This window comes from Pipra filicauda, unplaced genomic scaffold, assembly GCF_003945595.2.
Source record: "Pipra filicauda isolate LSUMZ 115617 unplaced genomic scaffold, ASM394559v2 scaffold144_size1929842_pilon, whole genome shotgun sequence".
NCBI lineage: Eukaryota > Metazoa > Chordata > Aves > Passeriformes > Pipridae > Pipra > Pipra filicauda.
In genome coordinates this window covers 642594-657195 of record NW_024103929.1, presented here as the reverse complement: position 1 = coordinate 657195, position 14602 = coordinate 642594, and the positions used below count along the sequence as shown (strand labels likewise).

Below are 14602 nucleotides of genomic sequence, written 5' to 3'. Positions count from 1 at the left end.
AGGCTATTAGCATCTTTTTGTGTAGTATTTTGAAAGTGTAGTCACCTCTACTTTAAAGTTTGGATGTTAAAAAAAACCAACAAACCTGTTTGTTATTACAGATTCGACCCCACATCACGACTCTGCGTAAATATACCTACGGCAAACACATTCTGGCCAAGCTGGAAAAGTATTACCTGAAGAACAGTGCTGATCTGGGGCCAATTGGTGGACCACCAAATGGAATGCTGTAAAAGAGAAAGAGAAATGGAAGAAAAATTAAATTGTGAATTATCAAAACGTACAACTTAACTCTAAATGTTCTGATTTTTTTAAATCTATTTATTGACTTTGTTCATCCATTTGTAAAATTTTTATTCTTGTGTATATTTTTGGGGAGTGAATTATTAAAAAAAAAAAAGAAAAAATATCTCCAGCCCTGATCCGGAGACCTATCAGATTGGATGGCTGGCAAAGCACAGAATGCCTGTATATGATGTAATTGTATCAAAATAGCTGTCACATATTTTGTAAATTTTTACCTTGTAAAGTCACTGAAATAGTTTTTAAAGGGAAAAAGTACAGTATTCTTTTAATACACTGGCTTGCAATCTGGTAGGTCTACCCAGCATCATAGCACAACAGGTTTATAGAGTTGTATATAGAATTAATCCTTATTTTTCCCTTTTGTGTGAAGTCTTTTATACCAGATTAAAATTGATCAGCTGCATAAACATTATTTAACATGTTGAAAAGTTAAGTTGTATTTTGGTGGTTCACAACATCCTATCCAAATAACAAACAGGGCACAGCAAATTAAAATAACAAAACAATGGAAACTTTAAAAGACTAGCTTTCGGCACTTGCTGTGGATACAGGCTTTTTTAAATGGTGCCCTAAGGTTTTCTCTAGCAATGTATTAAAAATAAAGTGCTGTATATACTTATATATTTAATTGTTGTACAAGGTAGAGGGATGAAAATGATGGTGGTACTTCCATTCAGTAAAGTACACTGTTGGAAAAGGAGTGAACCCTGTATTAACTTTACAGTCAGTTTTACAAGCAGGAAAAGTAGAGATTTGTATTTTTTTATTTTGCATATAGAATTGTAAGGATTTGAAAGTGTTGAGCATTTATTTTGCTTTCTCACTGTAGATGCAAAAAATAGGTAATGATGAAGAGAAAAGGGGCCACTGAAAAGTAAACTTGATAGCTCAACATTTAAGCATGATTGATTAAATATTCAGATAGCTTTTTGCTTCCTATAAATATATGCATTGTATACGTGTAGTTAATAGGTGTAAGTTTACAGTTTGAAAAGAAATCTCTCGTTTCGATGTTTATTACAAAGCCTTGCTAATTTAGTAGTGATGCTTACCTTGGTTGTACAGATGTACATTTGTAAACCTTCATGCTGTAAATGTAATTTGTTTTACCCCTTTTTGGGACAAAAATTTGCATTTTAGTGTATATTCATATCCCCATTCCCTTCTTTCCCCCGGCATATAGTGTTGTATAATGTAAATTTATTTCAGCAAATCAAGAGTGATTTTTTTAAAATTCTATCTTTATATGGTTTCAAAAATACGAACCGGCTTTCTTTTTATCTATTGTGAGAAACATTATGTTTTGTTTATAACACAGCTGTTGATTCTGTTCATATGGACACTTTGGGAAATCAGTCTGTTCAAATTTTAAATTGGGATAAATAAGCATAGTAAAAAGTGGACTGAAATATTTGGTTATCACAGAAACCAATGCTTCTTCCATCTTAATAAATGTGGCATGATTTTTTTGTACAGAAGAGTACTGTATTTTTGAATAGCCTTCTCCCAGCATAAAACAAATATGTATGATACTGTCAGTTTTTTTCTCTGGACATATGACATTGTAACAGTAACATAAAGATGATGTACATTTACAAGCGGCCTTATGTACATTTCCCAATGATCTTTTTAAGGCAGAATTGTGACCATATGTGTATAATTAAAATCCTTTTTAATCCTTTGCCTATGGAAATATTTTGGAAAAAGCTTACTTTGTATATTCAGTTTCTGAAAGATAAAGAAAGTGCTTTGTATGTTGTTGAAGTAAGTATTTTGTGTAAAACGTTGGATGGCTTAACCTAAAGTTTTGATCAACATGATAGTTTGGAAACAATGTCTTGAGCATTGACCAGATAAAAGGCTATTATGGTAGGGGTGTGATCACGAGGAAAGAAAATAGCAGTGGTATAAACTTGTAAAAAGATTTCTGTCATGTTACTGTTGATACCAGGTTTACATAACTGTTACTAAAGCGTACATCTGAGGCGCTGCTTTCCTAAGGGTAGCGTTAACTCATTAATAGGCAAATGGGAAAGTTTGTCCTGGCCTGCTTCCAGTGCCTGCATGAAGTGGTGTAGTAGGCCTTGTTATTTTGAGTAAGCACAATTCTAATTGCCAAATAGTTTTTGCATGGCAGTTCACAAAATCCCTCTCTGGAGGTACAGGCCCTGTCACTGGAGCCAGAGCTTTCCCATAGTCACCCAAAGGATGACTCCTGAGCCACTTCCTTGGACACATCAATTCCCCTCAGTGACTATCTGTACCCTGTGTACCTGTGCCGTGTGTTATAATCCACAGAGCCGACATTCCTTCAGCATGTAAGACAGTACGTCAGGCTTTCGGGGGTGTCCAGGCAGAAACTGATAATGTCCCAGTACTTTGTCCCTGTAGCACTCATGCCATGGTTGAATTTAAACAGTCCTGTAACTGTCATCCTTGGTGCTTTCAGTATCTTGAACATAATCTTCCACTTGCTCTCCTAAAATCATTTGTGCAGAAATTCTGTCCAGGAACATGAAAATCACTGGGTTTCCTTTCAACTATTTTAGGCTTTGGGTAGAACCACTAGACTTTTTGCTCAAGTATTGCTTTTTGATATAGATTGTTTATGGACCAGTTTGATTAGGTTTGACTCCAGGTGGCTCGTACTGAATAATGTAATGTTCACATGTATATACTGTAAAAATCAAAATGAAAATGTGTGAATAACACTGTGTGAAATACATTTGGTCTTGTGTTTTTTCCTGTAGGAAACCAGCCATATTGTCAGTTATGTGACTTGTCTGTATCTGTGGAGCTCAGTTTTGGGAAGGTGCTTGCTTCTAGTGATCTGATGGGAATTGGGCAATTATTGAAGAACCCTGGATTAGATCATTAAATCTCCAGAGGGCAGTTCTGAGCAGCTAAACCTTCCTGTTGTCTTACAAAAAATCTTTGTAAGACAAAACTTACAAAACACTTAACTGGTGTCTAGTTAAGGCTACAGCGTAACAACAGTTTCTTCATACATCCCTGGATCCAGGATGAGTTCTGGAGCGTTTGAGACAGTTAGCTTTCACATGAGAGAGATTGTTAGCTCTCTGTGGCATCCCTGGATCCACACTAGTTTCTATTACTGCCCAGGATTTTTTCAAGTGAGAGAGATTGTTAGCTCTCTCTGCTATACTTGGATCCACACTCACTTCAAAGGACCATTTTTAGCTTAAGGTGTAGAGCAAAGTGGTCTGACTGCAGAAGTGAGCCTGCTCTCTGGTGTTATACAACTCACCTGTGGACAGAACAGCCATAATGCTTTTGCCTCCATCCCAGACTTTTCCATCAGAATATGGGGAAGATTGAGGTTTTGGGGTCATGATGCCTAGATGTTTTAAAGTGCTGATGCAAATTCAGAAACCACTCTTCTTCGTGCTGCCCTAAGGAACAGGCATTTGGAGAGATGCTCATGACTCACTGCTGCGTAGTAGCATTGCAATGGGGTTGGTCCATCAGTCAGTTTTGTTCCATGAGAACGTTTGATGCTCAACATACCACTAACTAGGAAAGTGGGTAAACCATGAGGTGACAACAACTCCCACCATGTCATTTGGGGAAGTAAAGCTGAGAGAATGATTGCAAAAGCATTTTAAGATCTAGTGACTGGTCATTAAAACTAAGTTGGATGTAAATCATATGCCTGGGGAAGGAACCCAGGGCGAGATCTCCAGAGCAGCACTTTGCTCCTGCAGTCCGGGCAGCTGCTGCACTCTGGTGTGGAATTTTGTACAGAGTGGTGGCTGGTCACGGTCTGTTCTGAGAGCAGCAGATCCCTTTGTAGTGCTGGCACAGTTCTCTGTTGCTGCTTGAGGAAGGAACAGGGAAAACCATGTGCTGTATCTGATCTGAGCTGTCCCAGCCCACAGTAGGGTAGGAGCGCCTGTTACTACAGTAGTTCACATTGTACCAGGCTACTGGTACACTTGCAGTGACCCCGAGGTCTCATTAGTCTGTGGGCAACATAGATTTTGTGATGAGCTACAGGCAATACTTTTACTCTGCACGAAGAGTTTCAGAAACAGGCACTATCTGTGCCCAAAGGTTACTTCATTCAAGCACCTCTTGGCTTGGAAATGCGGAAGTTTGGTTCTTGTCAAGGATATATCCCTCTTGGGGCTCTGCTGGATTCCTAGTCTTGAGCTGGAGAGGTTTGGGAGAACTTGGCAAGTGTAGATCCTGCCACCCAGTAAGAGACAATTTGAGAGCTGCTGCAGTGAGCCTGGGGTGTTGGCACTCCTGCATGGCAGAGCAGCCCAGGCCTCCCTCGTGCCGTCATCAGAAGGGATTAGAAACCAGCACCACTGTCATGGAAAGACTAGTCACACACCGAAAGGATGGAAGGATGTCCATCCAGTGTTGATAGGACTCCAGAGCCAGTACAGGATGTGGGCTCCCCCCTGTTGGTGCAGGAAAGGAGGTAACTGCTTCAGCTGAGAGAATGAACCAGATCCCAGCATCCCATATTACATGTCAGAACACAGAGGCTTTTGGGAAGTGACCACCCTGTGTCAAGGCAGGGAGCAGTAGGGAAAACTGAGCTTATGGGTTTAACTGAACTGCAGTTGTTTCTCAGGGAGGTGGTGCAGGAGCGTTTCCTCCATCAACCCATTGGACAGAGCCTGCTCCCTTTGCACGCTGCCCCTGTGGTCAGGGAACTTGCCCAGCAGAAGAGATGCTTGAATTAGTTTCCTTTACCAGCCTCAGGGTTTTGAACCCACCTCCCTCACTTCACAGGCATTTTCCTAACCACAAGAAGCTGGGCGGGTTCACTTGCTACTCCTGAATTTGGGCTGGGCTTTTAGCACAGCTTGAACCATTCATTGCATCACAAAGAGCACAAGATGGAGCATGACTTCTAAAGCGTGCAGGTGGGAGTGGGTGGGTTCTGCGCTTGAGATCCTTGTCTCCACCTCGATTCTCCCAGACTCTCTTAATGCAAAATACATCTTGGGAGCAGCATTCCCCCATCATTAACAGACTGGAAACTTTCCAGAGGCTTTATAAAAAGCAGCTGAAATGTAGGAAAACCTATTCTAAAGACCCTCTTCCTTTCATCACTATGAAGAAACATTGGAATGAAACGTTCACCCTCTCACCAGCATTAGTACTCTGGGCACAGGAGGACTTATGCCTCTTCCTCGTCTGCTTGCACAGTGCCTACCCAACCGTAAATTCCCTAGATCTGCAAACAAGAGCCAGGGGCACATTGCAGGTGACACAACTGCTGTTCTAGACCATTGGACAGGGAGAAATCCCTTACACAGCTGAGCTGCGTAGCCCTAATGAGCTTCATTTGAGCTTCAGACCTGCCTAGAGGGTTCAGATTTCCTGGCAGCCGCACAGCACCGCAGCCCTTCCTCGGCTCGGCTGCTGGATCGTTTCCCAGCCGAGCCTCAGGGAGGCAGGGAGGGAGCCAGCCCTTCCCCATCCCAGCAGTGCTTAGGTGGTGGAGGCTGTTGGGGAAGGCAGCCCGCTTGTCTGCTATCGCAGGGCAGGTTCACACGCTTCAGTTTCACAAACACTCGCCTCGGTTACTGGCCACAGATTTGTATCAACAGCGCGGAGCTCTGAGGTGCTCGACCGCTGCAGAGGAATGTCACCGCTGGGGACTGGCGAGGAACTGGCCAAGCCTGATGAGGTCCATCTCCATACAGGTCGCATTAGCTGTGCCCTCTCAGGCTGCCAGGCCACACTGATCCCGTCAAAGGGCTTTTCACAGCATTGGGGAAGCAGAACCATTTCAAGTATCACTTAAAGTAGGTCCCAAAATGAAGTAAGATCTCCAAAGACATACAACTGCTTACTGAGAGCTAATGGAAAGTGCAAGAAGGGGAGTGTTACAGCAAGGGAACACACAGGGAGGTGGTGGCAGAAAGCACTAGCCAGCCTGGGCAGCAAGGAAGATGGTGAGAGCACATTCACAGCTCCATTCTCTTCTCCCACGAGTTCAAATACAGGCACCTTATTCCTTATCTTGGAATCTTGGATCAGAAATTAGAGATTCCCTGGTGGGAATGAAGACCTCTGTTTTCTCCCCTGTATAATCCTTATCTCCCTAACAGAGCTGAAATACAGCATTTTAAGTATTTGCAATTGTCTCCCTGCAGGATCAGTCCAGGAGGAGAGGTTCTCGGAGGCCATCTGCTTGTACAAGCTCGGATCTTGGGCAAGGATTCAGCCCGGTGCTGTTCGCTGCTCCACAGCTGTGTGTCTGAACTGGATCCAGAGGCTGGTACAACAATCAGGGCAATCACTCATTAAGCAAGAATTACAGAGACCTGAAGCTGGGCTGAGGAGCTCAGGATGGACAAACTCAGTGCAAGCTACAGAATCAATAACAAACCTCTGCATGGAGGGACAGAATAAATGGAGGAGAGTTCACCCCTGTCAGAGCTCCAGGCTATACACTGATCTCTTTCAACTGGGCCATTTGGCTCTTAAAAAGCCTTTTTGTATGAAAACTGGCTATCTTAAGTACTCCAAAATTCACATGATAGCTCCTATTTCCTTGAAATGTCATGTGTCTCATGAGAACCAAGGATTTGATTGTTTGGGAGTCATACGAGCTCACATCCTGCTGGGAAAGGGTCTCTCATCTAGCCCTACCCCATGTGTCACCCCCTCCACATGTAGGGAACCAAAAACCCAGAGGTTTGATCAGGGTGTTAAAGGTCACCCACTCCACACTTCAGTGAAGTGCTGCATGGCTCCTGCTGGCCCCCTGGAGAAGGGATATTCCCACAGGGACCACGCAGCCACACCTCATCAGCAAGGCTGTGGGGGGGACACCATTCCAGTTTAAAACCACTTCTGTTTAGGTGTAGACACTTCCATGCAGATATATACACTGGGATCAGATCTTGTTGCCTACTTAGGGATCTGGTGCCATTCAAGAGTCCTTTGAGCATCCAGGACACCTGGACAGAGCAGAGGAACATTCCCTAGGAGCTTGCCTCAGCCTAGCCTCTACCTTCTGTTCCAGAAGAACATCTTAGATAGCACTGGACACCTTCATAGACACAATGGGTCTCTCAACCTAGCAGGAATCAGAAGCCAATAAGTAGCATTTCATAAATCAATGATTACAAAGAGGAGGCAGGGAAGAGAAGATGACTAGGCCCAAAGGGTTTGTTGGGGGTGAGAGTGAGAACAGCTTTATACTGCAGAATGGGATGGGATGAGAGATGAAGAAACAAAGCATCCACGTCCCCACACACATGCTCAAGGTATAATAAACAACCATAAGGACCCTTTGGTTTGCCAATACTTGGAGAAGGGGAGGGGGAAGGCAGAAGGAGCACCTCGAGAACAAAATGGTGTCTTTAAAAAGTATATAAAGTAATAATAATAGTAATAAAACAGTTTATGCACAGCAAAACCTTAATTCCAGGCCTCCCTGTAAAGTATAGCTAGTTTCATCTAAATCACCTAAAAAGAAATCAAACTACAGAAAAGAAACATAAATGCAGAAAATATTAAGCAATTAAAACATCTGTGTTCACCCTCCAAGGTCAGTGCTGCTTAGAGTGGGGCAGGCAGCAGGCACACAGGCTACGCTGAGCTTAAACCTGTGGTAAACCCCCCTCTCTCTCCTTCCCATAGACATGTTGGTCAGCACTGCAGGAACATAACCCAACCAGAGTCACAGCCCTTACTCCCCTCCTGCCTTCCAGTTCCTCTCCCACGTGCATCCCCTCCTGTACCCCCTGCCCTCCTCCCTCTGGCCATGCTCCTGCCTCCCCCCTGGACAGATGCTCCTCTGGTGGTGGTTCACCCCCAGTTATGGGTGCCGACGGGCAGACAGCTCAGGCACAGCTTGGTCTCTGCTCCAGCCTTGCATCAGCTCCATTGCTGCAGCACACGAGCACCAACCTGCCCAGGGCAGGGGGTTACACCAACCCCACTCCCACGTGGGGTGACAACAGGAGCTGGGCACAGGCATTCCCCTAATGAAGGCGTGAGAAGGTCCAGGGTGAAGGATGAGGCAGGATGGGTGGGGAATCGGTGAGTGAATCAACGCTATGACAGCAAGGGCAGAGAGACTCTCGTACCGCCTGGAGGGGCATGGCTGTGGGGTGACTGCACACCGACAGACAGTGTCTGCGGAAACGGGTACGTGGCCTCAAAATGCTAAATGAAGGATGATAATTACACCAGGATGCATCCTTTTGGTTAATCAGGAAGAAAACCTGTGTGTTACATCAGAGCAATTTCCCGGCATAGTCACGGTTGGCAGCAAGAGTAAATGGTAAAACCTGAAGCTGGCCCTGGAGCAGCATTCCTCAGAGACCCTCAGCCAGCCTGGGGTCCAGATCACATCTGCTTGATGAAAAGATAAAGAACTAATAGTATTTTTCACAATGCTCGAAATATCTGCTCTAACCAGCAGTTACTGAAATGGAACTAAAACATCTGATGCAGCTAACCCTGCTCTCATGACTGCTCTTCTGCAGCATTTGCTTCTCCCAAGACCACAGCGTTTTTGCATATGTAGGAGTACTAAACCTGCTTAGGCAGAATTCCTGGAGCTAGAAGTGCTTACTCAACTTCTCTTTGTAGCAGAAACACCTAATCCAAGTCACTTAGCTGTTTAAAAGTGACAGTCTTTAAGCACACAGTTAACATGTTTCATGTGGACTGAATACTTCTGTATTTTGGCTAAAATTCTTTGATTTTCTCCTTCATTTGGAACTTTTTAACCAGCAGTAAAGCACTAGTTTATGCAAAAACTGATAGCTAACCTCAACAGTACATTGTATATTCGGTACAGTCAGAGAGGTACAGGCACCACATTGCACAAGGAGAACGTTTATTAAAGTTTTATGCAAGTTATTCAAGCATAACCTATCATAAGATAGAGCATAAGCCTCTCTCACAAATCAAGTCAATAAAGGAATACACAGAGAAAATAGAGTAGTCCTTTGATAAGAGATTATACCTTATTTGACCTGGAGTCCCCATCTCTCCCAGGCAAATAATGCATCTCTGTGGCACTGCCAGAGCCAGCTGTAGGATTAAAACTTCAACATATTTTATTGTCACAGCACTCATCGAGGTAGTACAACAGCACTCATAGCCCCTATTTTGCAGGTAGGAGGCTATGAAGGGTCCAACTTTCTCCCATGTCCAGAGGGTTTGCAACGGAGGCATTTGACCTGCAAGTCTTGGTCTCAGCATTTCCCCACTGAATGCACTGAAGAAAGCTCTTGTTCCTTGTGATACCCTTCTCTCTGTGCTCATTTTCATGCCAGGGCAAACCCCATTCTGTGCTCAAATTATTTGGGGTCACAGAGGTTGAGGGATCACGCACTGCAAGCCAGAGTGAGTCACTGCAAGTGAGTCACCCCGAGCTGACCACATGGGTAAGTGTATCACAGAAATGCAGGAGAGCCTCTCCCTGGGCAAGGGAAAAAACAACAAAAAAGTGGTTACTCAGGTGAGTGCTTTGAGAAGTACCTGCCTAGTCCTCAAGCCCTGAGAGAGGTGGGACAAAATTGTTGAGCAGTGAAAGCACAACCAGCATTACAGCAAAAGGCCTCATTAAGAAAGAGCGAGTCAGTCTTTTCTTGTGGGCAACACCTGTGTAACTTTAGGGTAATGGGAAATCCCTCGGTAGATTTTGATGCACCAGCCCCCAAAATCCAGCTCTGAAGCTCTCTGTAATGAGTGTGCAGGATCCTACCAGGCCCTCACATGCAGCATCAAAGCAATGCAGCTAGTTTTATTACAGATGTTTATGAAAACTATCACAAAAGTGGCATGCCACTGCCAGCTGGACTTTTGCCAAAGGAAGCTCTGCTTAATTAGGTCAAGAATTATTTGGTTAGTGGCACAGACACTGTTATATATAGTTTTCAGTGTCCACACAGGAGTTCTCATTAGCAGGACACAGGGAAAAGGGATGGAAGAGAATGAAAAAGGTCACCAAACTCCTGCGAGAGGCAGCCAAGTTGATTCAGTAGTATTTATAAAGCCAAGACTGACACTTGGACCATTAAACATTTCATTGTTTAAGCTGAAGAAAAAATCCTCAGAGTTTTTGCAAGAGGGCTTATTCTTGTCCAAATAAGCAAGGACATCCCTTCCATCAGAGCATTACATTGGGAAGAAGAAAGGAGAACAGAGCAGACATCGCCTCAGGCTAACTTCACACTCCACACCTTAGGGTGGGCCACAGGGGAGTCTCCTTTGGTCTCCAACTTCCTGGGAGTGAAAGCCAGGAGGCAGATGGAGTTGCTCAGAGATGTCTGACTCACTGCAAAGGCTGCCGGACAGAACAAGCAAAATCAGATATCACTGTGCAAGCACTGTGGGTGGGTTCAGGTGATCCTGCTGTAAATCACAGTCGGCATTTGAAAGGGTCAGAATCAATTATGTCTGCATTGGTGCAAAAGAACAGCCAATCCAAACTGCACAGGATTTGCCAAAGTACGCAAGGAGTCAGGAAGAGAGTTAAGTGTATTTGGTGCCACCACCCAGAAGTAACAGAGATGGTCTTAGGAATAGGGGACCCCTGTGTCTCTCTCAGAAGATGAGTGGCACACTGGATGCCAAATACAAGCTTTTGGTAATGCAAAGTTGAAGGTCCAGGCTGCTTCCTCTGCAGACTTATTCTTACACTTCGTATTGGTTTAATGACTGGGCAGATTGCTCTTTTGTTACTGCATGGAGTTAGAAAGAGGAGGATGTGTTGTGAACCATGGATAATAGAGGCACTGGCCAGAGGAACTTCAAAGGGGAACAAGCTCTAGGCTAGCAAGAAATGAAACTTTGCAAATCTTCCCTTTCTATGCAGTCTCCAAATAGACCACCAGCCACACCGTTCTAACCTTCTCCTGTTGGGACAAACAAGTCTTCCTCTTCCATCTCCAGGTTTTAGCCCACTGATCAAAACTTCTCATTGCCAGCTCAGCATTCTGAGGCCTCATCCACGGAAAAAAACCTGACATTGAAAGGAAATGTCAGCGACAGTACTTCAATCTCTTCCCAGACACCATCCATTGTTTTGGGTGCATCTCCCACCTCACTCCAAGAAGTTTCTGGGGCAGACTGAATCTGAATGCATTTAACTTAATGTATTTAACATGCTGTAGCTGCCCCTCCTGTCCAGAGGCAACCTCTTTCCTCTCTTTTCTCTGCAGCAATCACCACACAAATTCAGGCTTTCATCCAAAACCTTGCCTACACATTATAGCTGAGAAGTGAAACGCATGAGAGCTCTGTGGGTTTCCTGTTCTTATAAGCCCCCTTTAGTAAACTGAGGTAAAGGATAGGGGAAGAAAGTATTTTCTTTCTGTCACAAAGGCAACAACAGAGAAAATGGCAATCATCAGCGGGAAAGCCAACTACCTGAAGCCAACTAGGGATAGCACCCATTAGCAGTGAGCTGTCAGCTCCACCACCCCAGGAGGTAGACAGCCTGGACACTTAAAGCAATCTCAATATTTTCACGTACTGTAACCTCACACTGTGTATTAGGGAATATGCTCCTCTTCTTCATCCCAAGGCATCAGGCTGTAATATCCTCAAACAAGTTTATCAATAGATGAAGTCACTGAGATGTGATGAGTGAGCCTGTCCAGCTTGATGTCACAGGTACAATCCAGCCCTCATTAAGGAACTCGAATCAGCTTTTTCTAATCCTACCCCACTTGGTCACAGTCCATTAATAAACCATGTAAGGACACACAGCACCAGGCTTCTAGAGAAGCTCGGCAGGCTGCACCACTGCTGCAAGGTGAGGACACACGGTGACAGTGGCCACATCCTCACACACTACTGTTGGAAGGTCCAACACCTGGAAAGGCAGGCAGCTCCTGCTGCTGCGTGATGCTCACGTTCACTGGGGGAGAAGGGACGATGCATTCTGCTGCTGAACACAGGGAAGAATGGTGGCGGTTGCCCAAGAACAACAGTTGCCATCCCTGCTCCCCTCTTGCCTCTGGTGGTTGCGGAAGCAGTGGGCTGGATTCCTCCTGCGGCTGTGTTTCCCCTCTTCCCATGGCAGGACACAGTTCAAACCAGCCCCTTTTCCCTGGGGAGGCTGAGTTCTATTGGGCTACGCTGCTGGAAGCCCTTGATCCAGTTCTGGGAAATCCCCACAGCTCCACTGTACTGGGCAGAGGCAACCAACTCCTATGATCCCCTGAGCTCCGGGCTGCCAAGAAACTCCTCTCCATACAAGTCTCATCTGGCTTTTCAGCATGGAGCTCTTTTGACTGAAACCGCAATACTTAACATGCTTCAATGATCAAGCGGAGGGCACGGGAATGTCACTGAAAACACTTGGCTTCCAAACACTGCATTGTTCTTCCCTTACCCCATTCACAGATCCCAACCAGAACATCCCAATCAAGCTCTAAATGTTTTCTAACAAATCCAACAAGGAGCACCAAGTGCTATTTGATCAACCGAACACACACGCGCACCCACGCTGGCATGAAACCCATACGCCCCATAACTCCACCATTGCCCCGCCTCTGCCCCCAGGAGCAGCCTTGTGGAAGTGTTTCCTCCCTCCTCCATGCTGCCAGAGTCCACCATACACAGCCCTGGCCAAACTGGCCCCTGCTCCACCAAAGTCTGCCAAAAAGGCTGACCTTGCCCAGCACGCATTTCCCAATTCCCAGTGACAACAATGCAGCTCGATGTCACCATCTGTCCACCAGGCCTGGGTGACGTTTTCAGCCTCATGCTCCGCTGGTCCTACCCAGCACCAAAGACCTCTGTCCCAAGACCTATCCCAAAAGTCTCATCTCCAATGTTCTGGTTATATCAAGTTCAAGACATGGCAGGGACAAGCACATGGTGGCCATGGCTCATCTGAGGGAAAGGCAGCGTGGTAGGAGTCGTTCCTAGGAAGGCTGCATGAGTAATTTAAGAGAGAGGGAAAGAAAGCAAGCTAATTAAAGACGTGATAAAATCTCAACAGTTTTAGCCACATTGAATATCCAATTAGGTCTATGAAGCCTTTGGGCCACAGCTGTGGGAAGGGATTCTGTGTCTGGCAGAGAGGGACCAACACCCACCGAGAGCCTCGGGAGCAGCCAAGAAACACCAGTTATGGCTCTTTTTTGGTTACTCCTCCCCCAGGCAGCCCTGGGACAACAGGCCCAGTGCCTGCAGCCTTGGCTGCCCCCCTCATCCATCCAGCTGCTCTGCAGGCATGCAGTGCCCCTTGGCTGTATGGCCAGTGTGCTCCTACAGCTCCCAGAAGCTGTAAAAATTCCTAAAAACTGCCTCTTTTTTTTTTTTTTTCTTAAATAACGTTTGCACACGCATTGGGCTGCATTGCTTGTAGCAAACACTTCAACAGGAGCTGGCACACGCAGAGAAAGAAAACCAAGACAACTGAATGGACTGAAAGGCAACAGGAACTCCAGCCCTGACCGTTTGCTGGGGTGATAAAATCCATCCTGCGGTGTGCTTTTGCAGGATGGTTGTTGCCGGCCTCATTTTTGCCATCCTTGGCGGGATGCGCAAAGACCAACCCGCAGCAGTGCTGAAGCCGCTTTTAACTCCAGAAAAAAAGAGGGTGACTTGCAGGAGGGCGCTTCTTTCAAAGCAGCATTTCTTGCCGCAAACCTCCAGCAGCATTTTACACTGCCAGAAATCCTGTTGAGAGAGGCAGAAAAACGGGAGCACGAAGGCACGGGCAGAGGCTGCGGGGCCGGTCCTGGGGACCCCCGGGCAAGAGGGAGGACACCCTCACCCCCCTAAACACGTCCTCTTGGGGGGAGAGGCCCCCGCCGGAGGTGCTCGGGAGCCTGGGCACCAGGGGGCTGCCCCAGGTGCGGGGCCACCGGGGAGCGCTCCCGCCCCTCTCCCCGGAGCGGCGCCGAGGGAAGGGGGAGACGGCCGCGCACCCCCGGGATTTTCTCACAGCGGAACGGGAAGGGAGAGCTTTTAACAGCATTACTACTATTATTATTATGAATTATTATTATTTTTAGCGAGAAGGAAGGAAGCTCGGCAGGAGCAACGCCGCTGCCAGAGAGGAAATCTGGGAATGCAATGCGAGGGAAGCGGGGGCTGCCGGAGGGGCTGGGGGGGGCCGGGCGGGGAGGGGGCACCGGCGCAGGTATCCCGGCGGCAGGAAGCGGGGGCGGGCCGCGGGGCAGGGCGTGCCGGCCGGGCCGGGCTGGGGCCGAGGAGCCGGGCTGAGCCGACCCAGCAGAGCCGAGGGGAGGGGAGCGGGGCGGAGGCGGGGCCGGCCGGGGGGTGGCCGTAAGGTGAAGGTTGTTGCAGTGGGTTCATTAAAAGA

At 46.4% G+C, this 14602-nt stretch overlaps 1 protein-coding gene across 7 annotated transcripts in view; it reads left to right on the top strand.

Annotated features, from left to right (window-relative positions):
- Positions 1 to 3031, top strand: part of PUM2 (pumilio RNA binding family member 2) — a 71456-nt gene extending 68425 nt beyond the window's left edge. For all 7 annotated transcript variants that reach the window (XM_027723283.2, XM_039378715.1, XM_039378711.1 and 4 more), the window contains one exon: positions 102 to 3031. In XM_027723283.2, the coding sequence (XP_027579084.1) occupies positions 102 to 233 (132 nt within the window). In that variant the 3' untranslated portion in view covers positions 234 to 3031. The remainder of the gene's footprint in view (positions 1 to 101) is intronic.
- The last annotated feature ends 11571 nt before the right edge of the window (positions 3032 to 14602 follow it).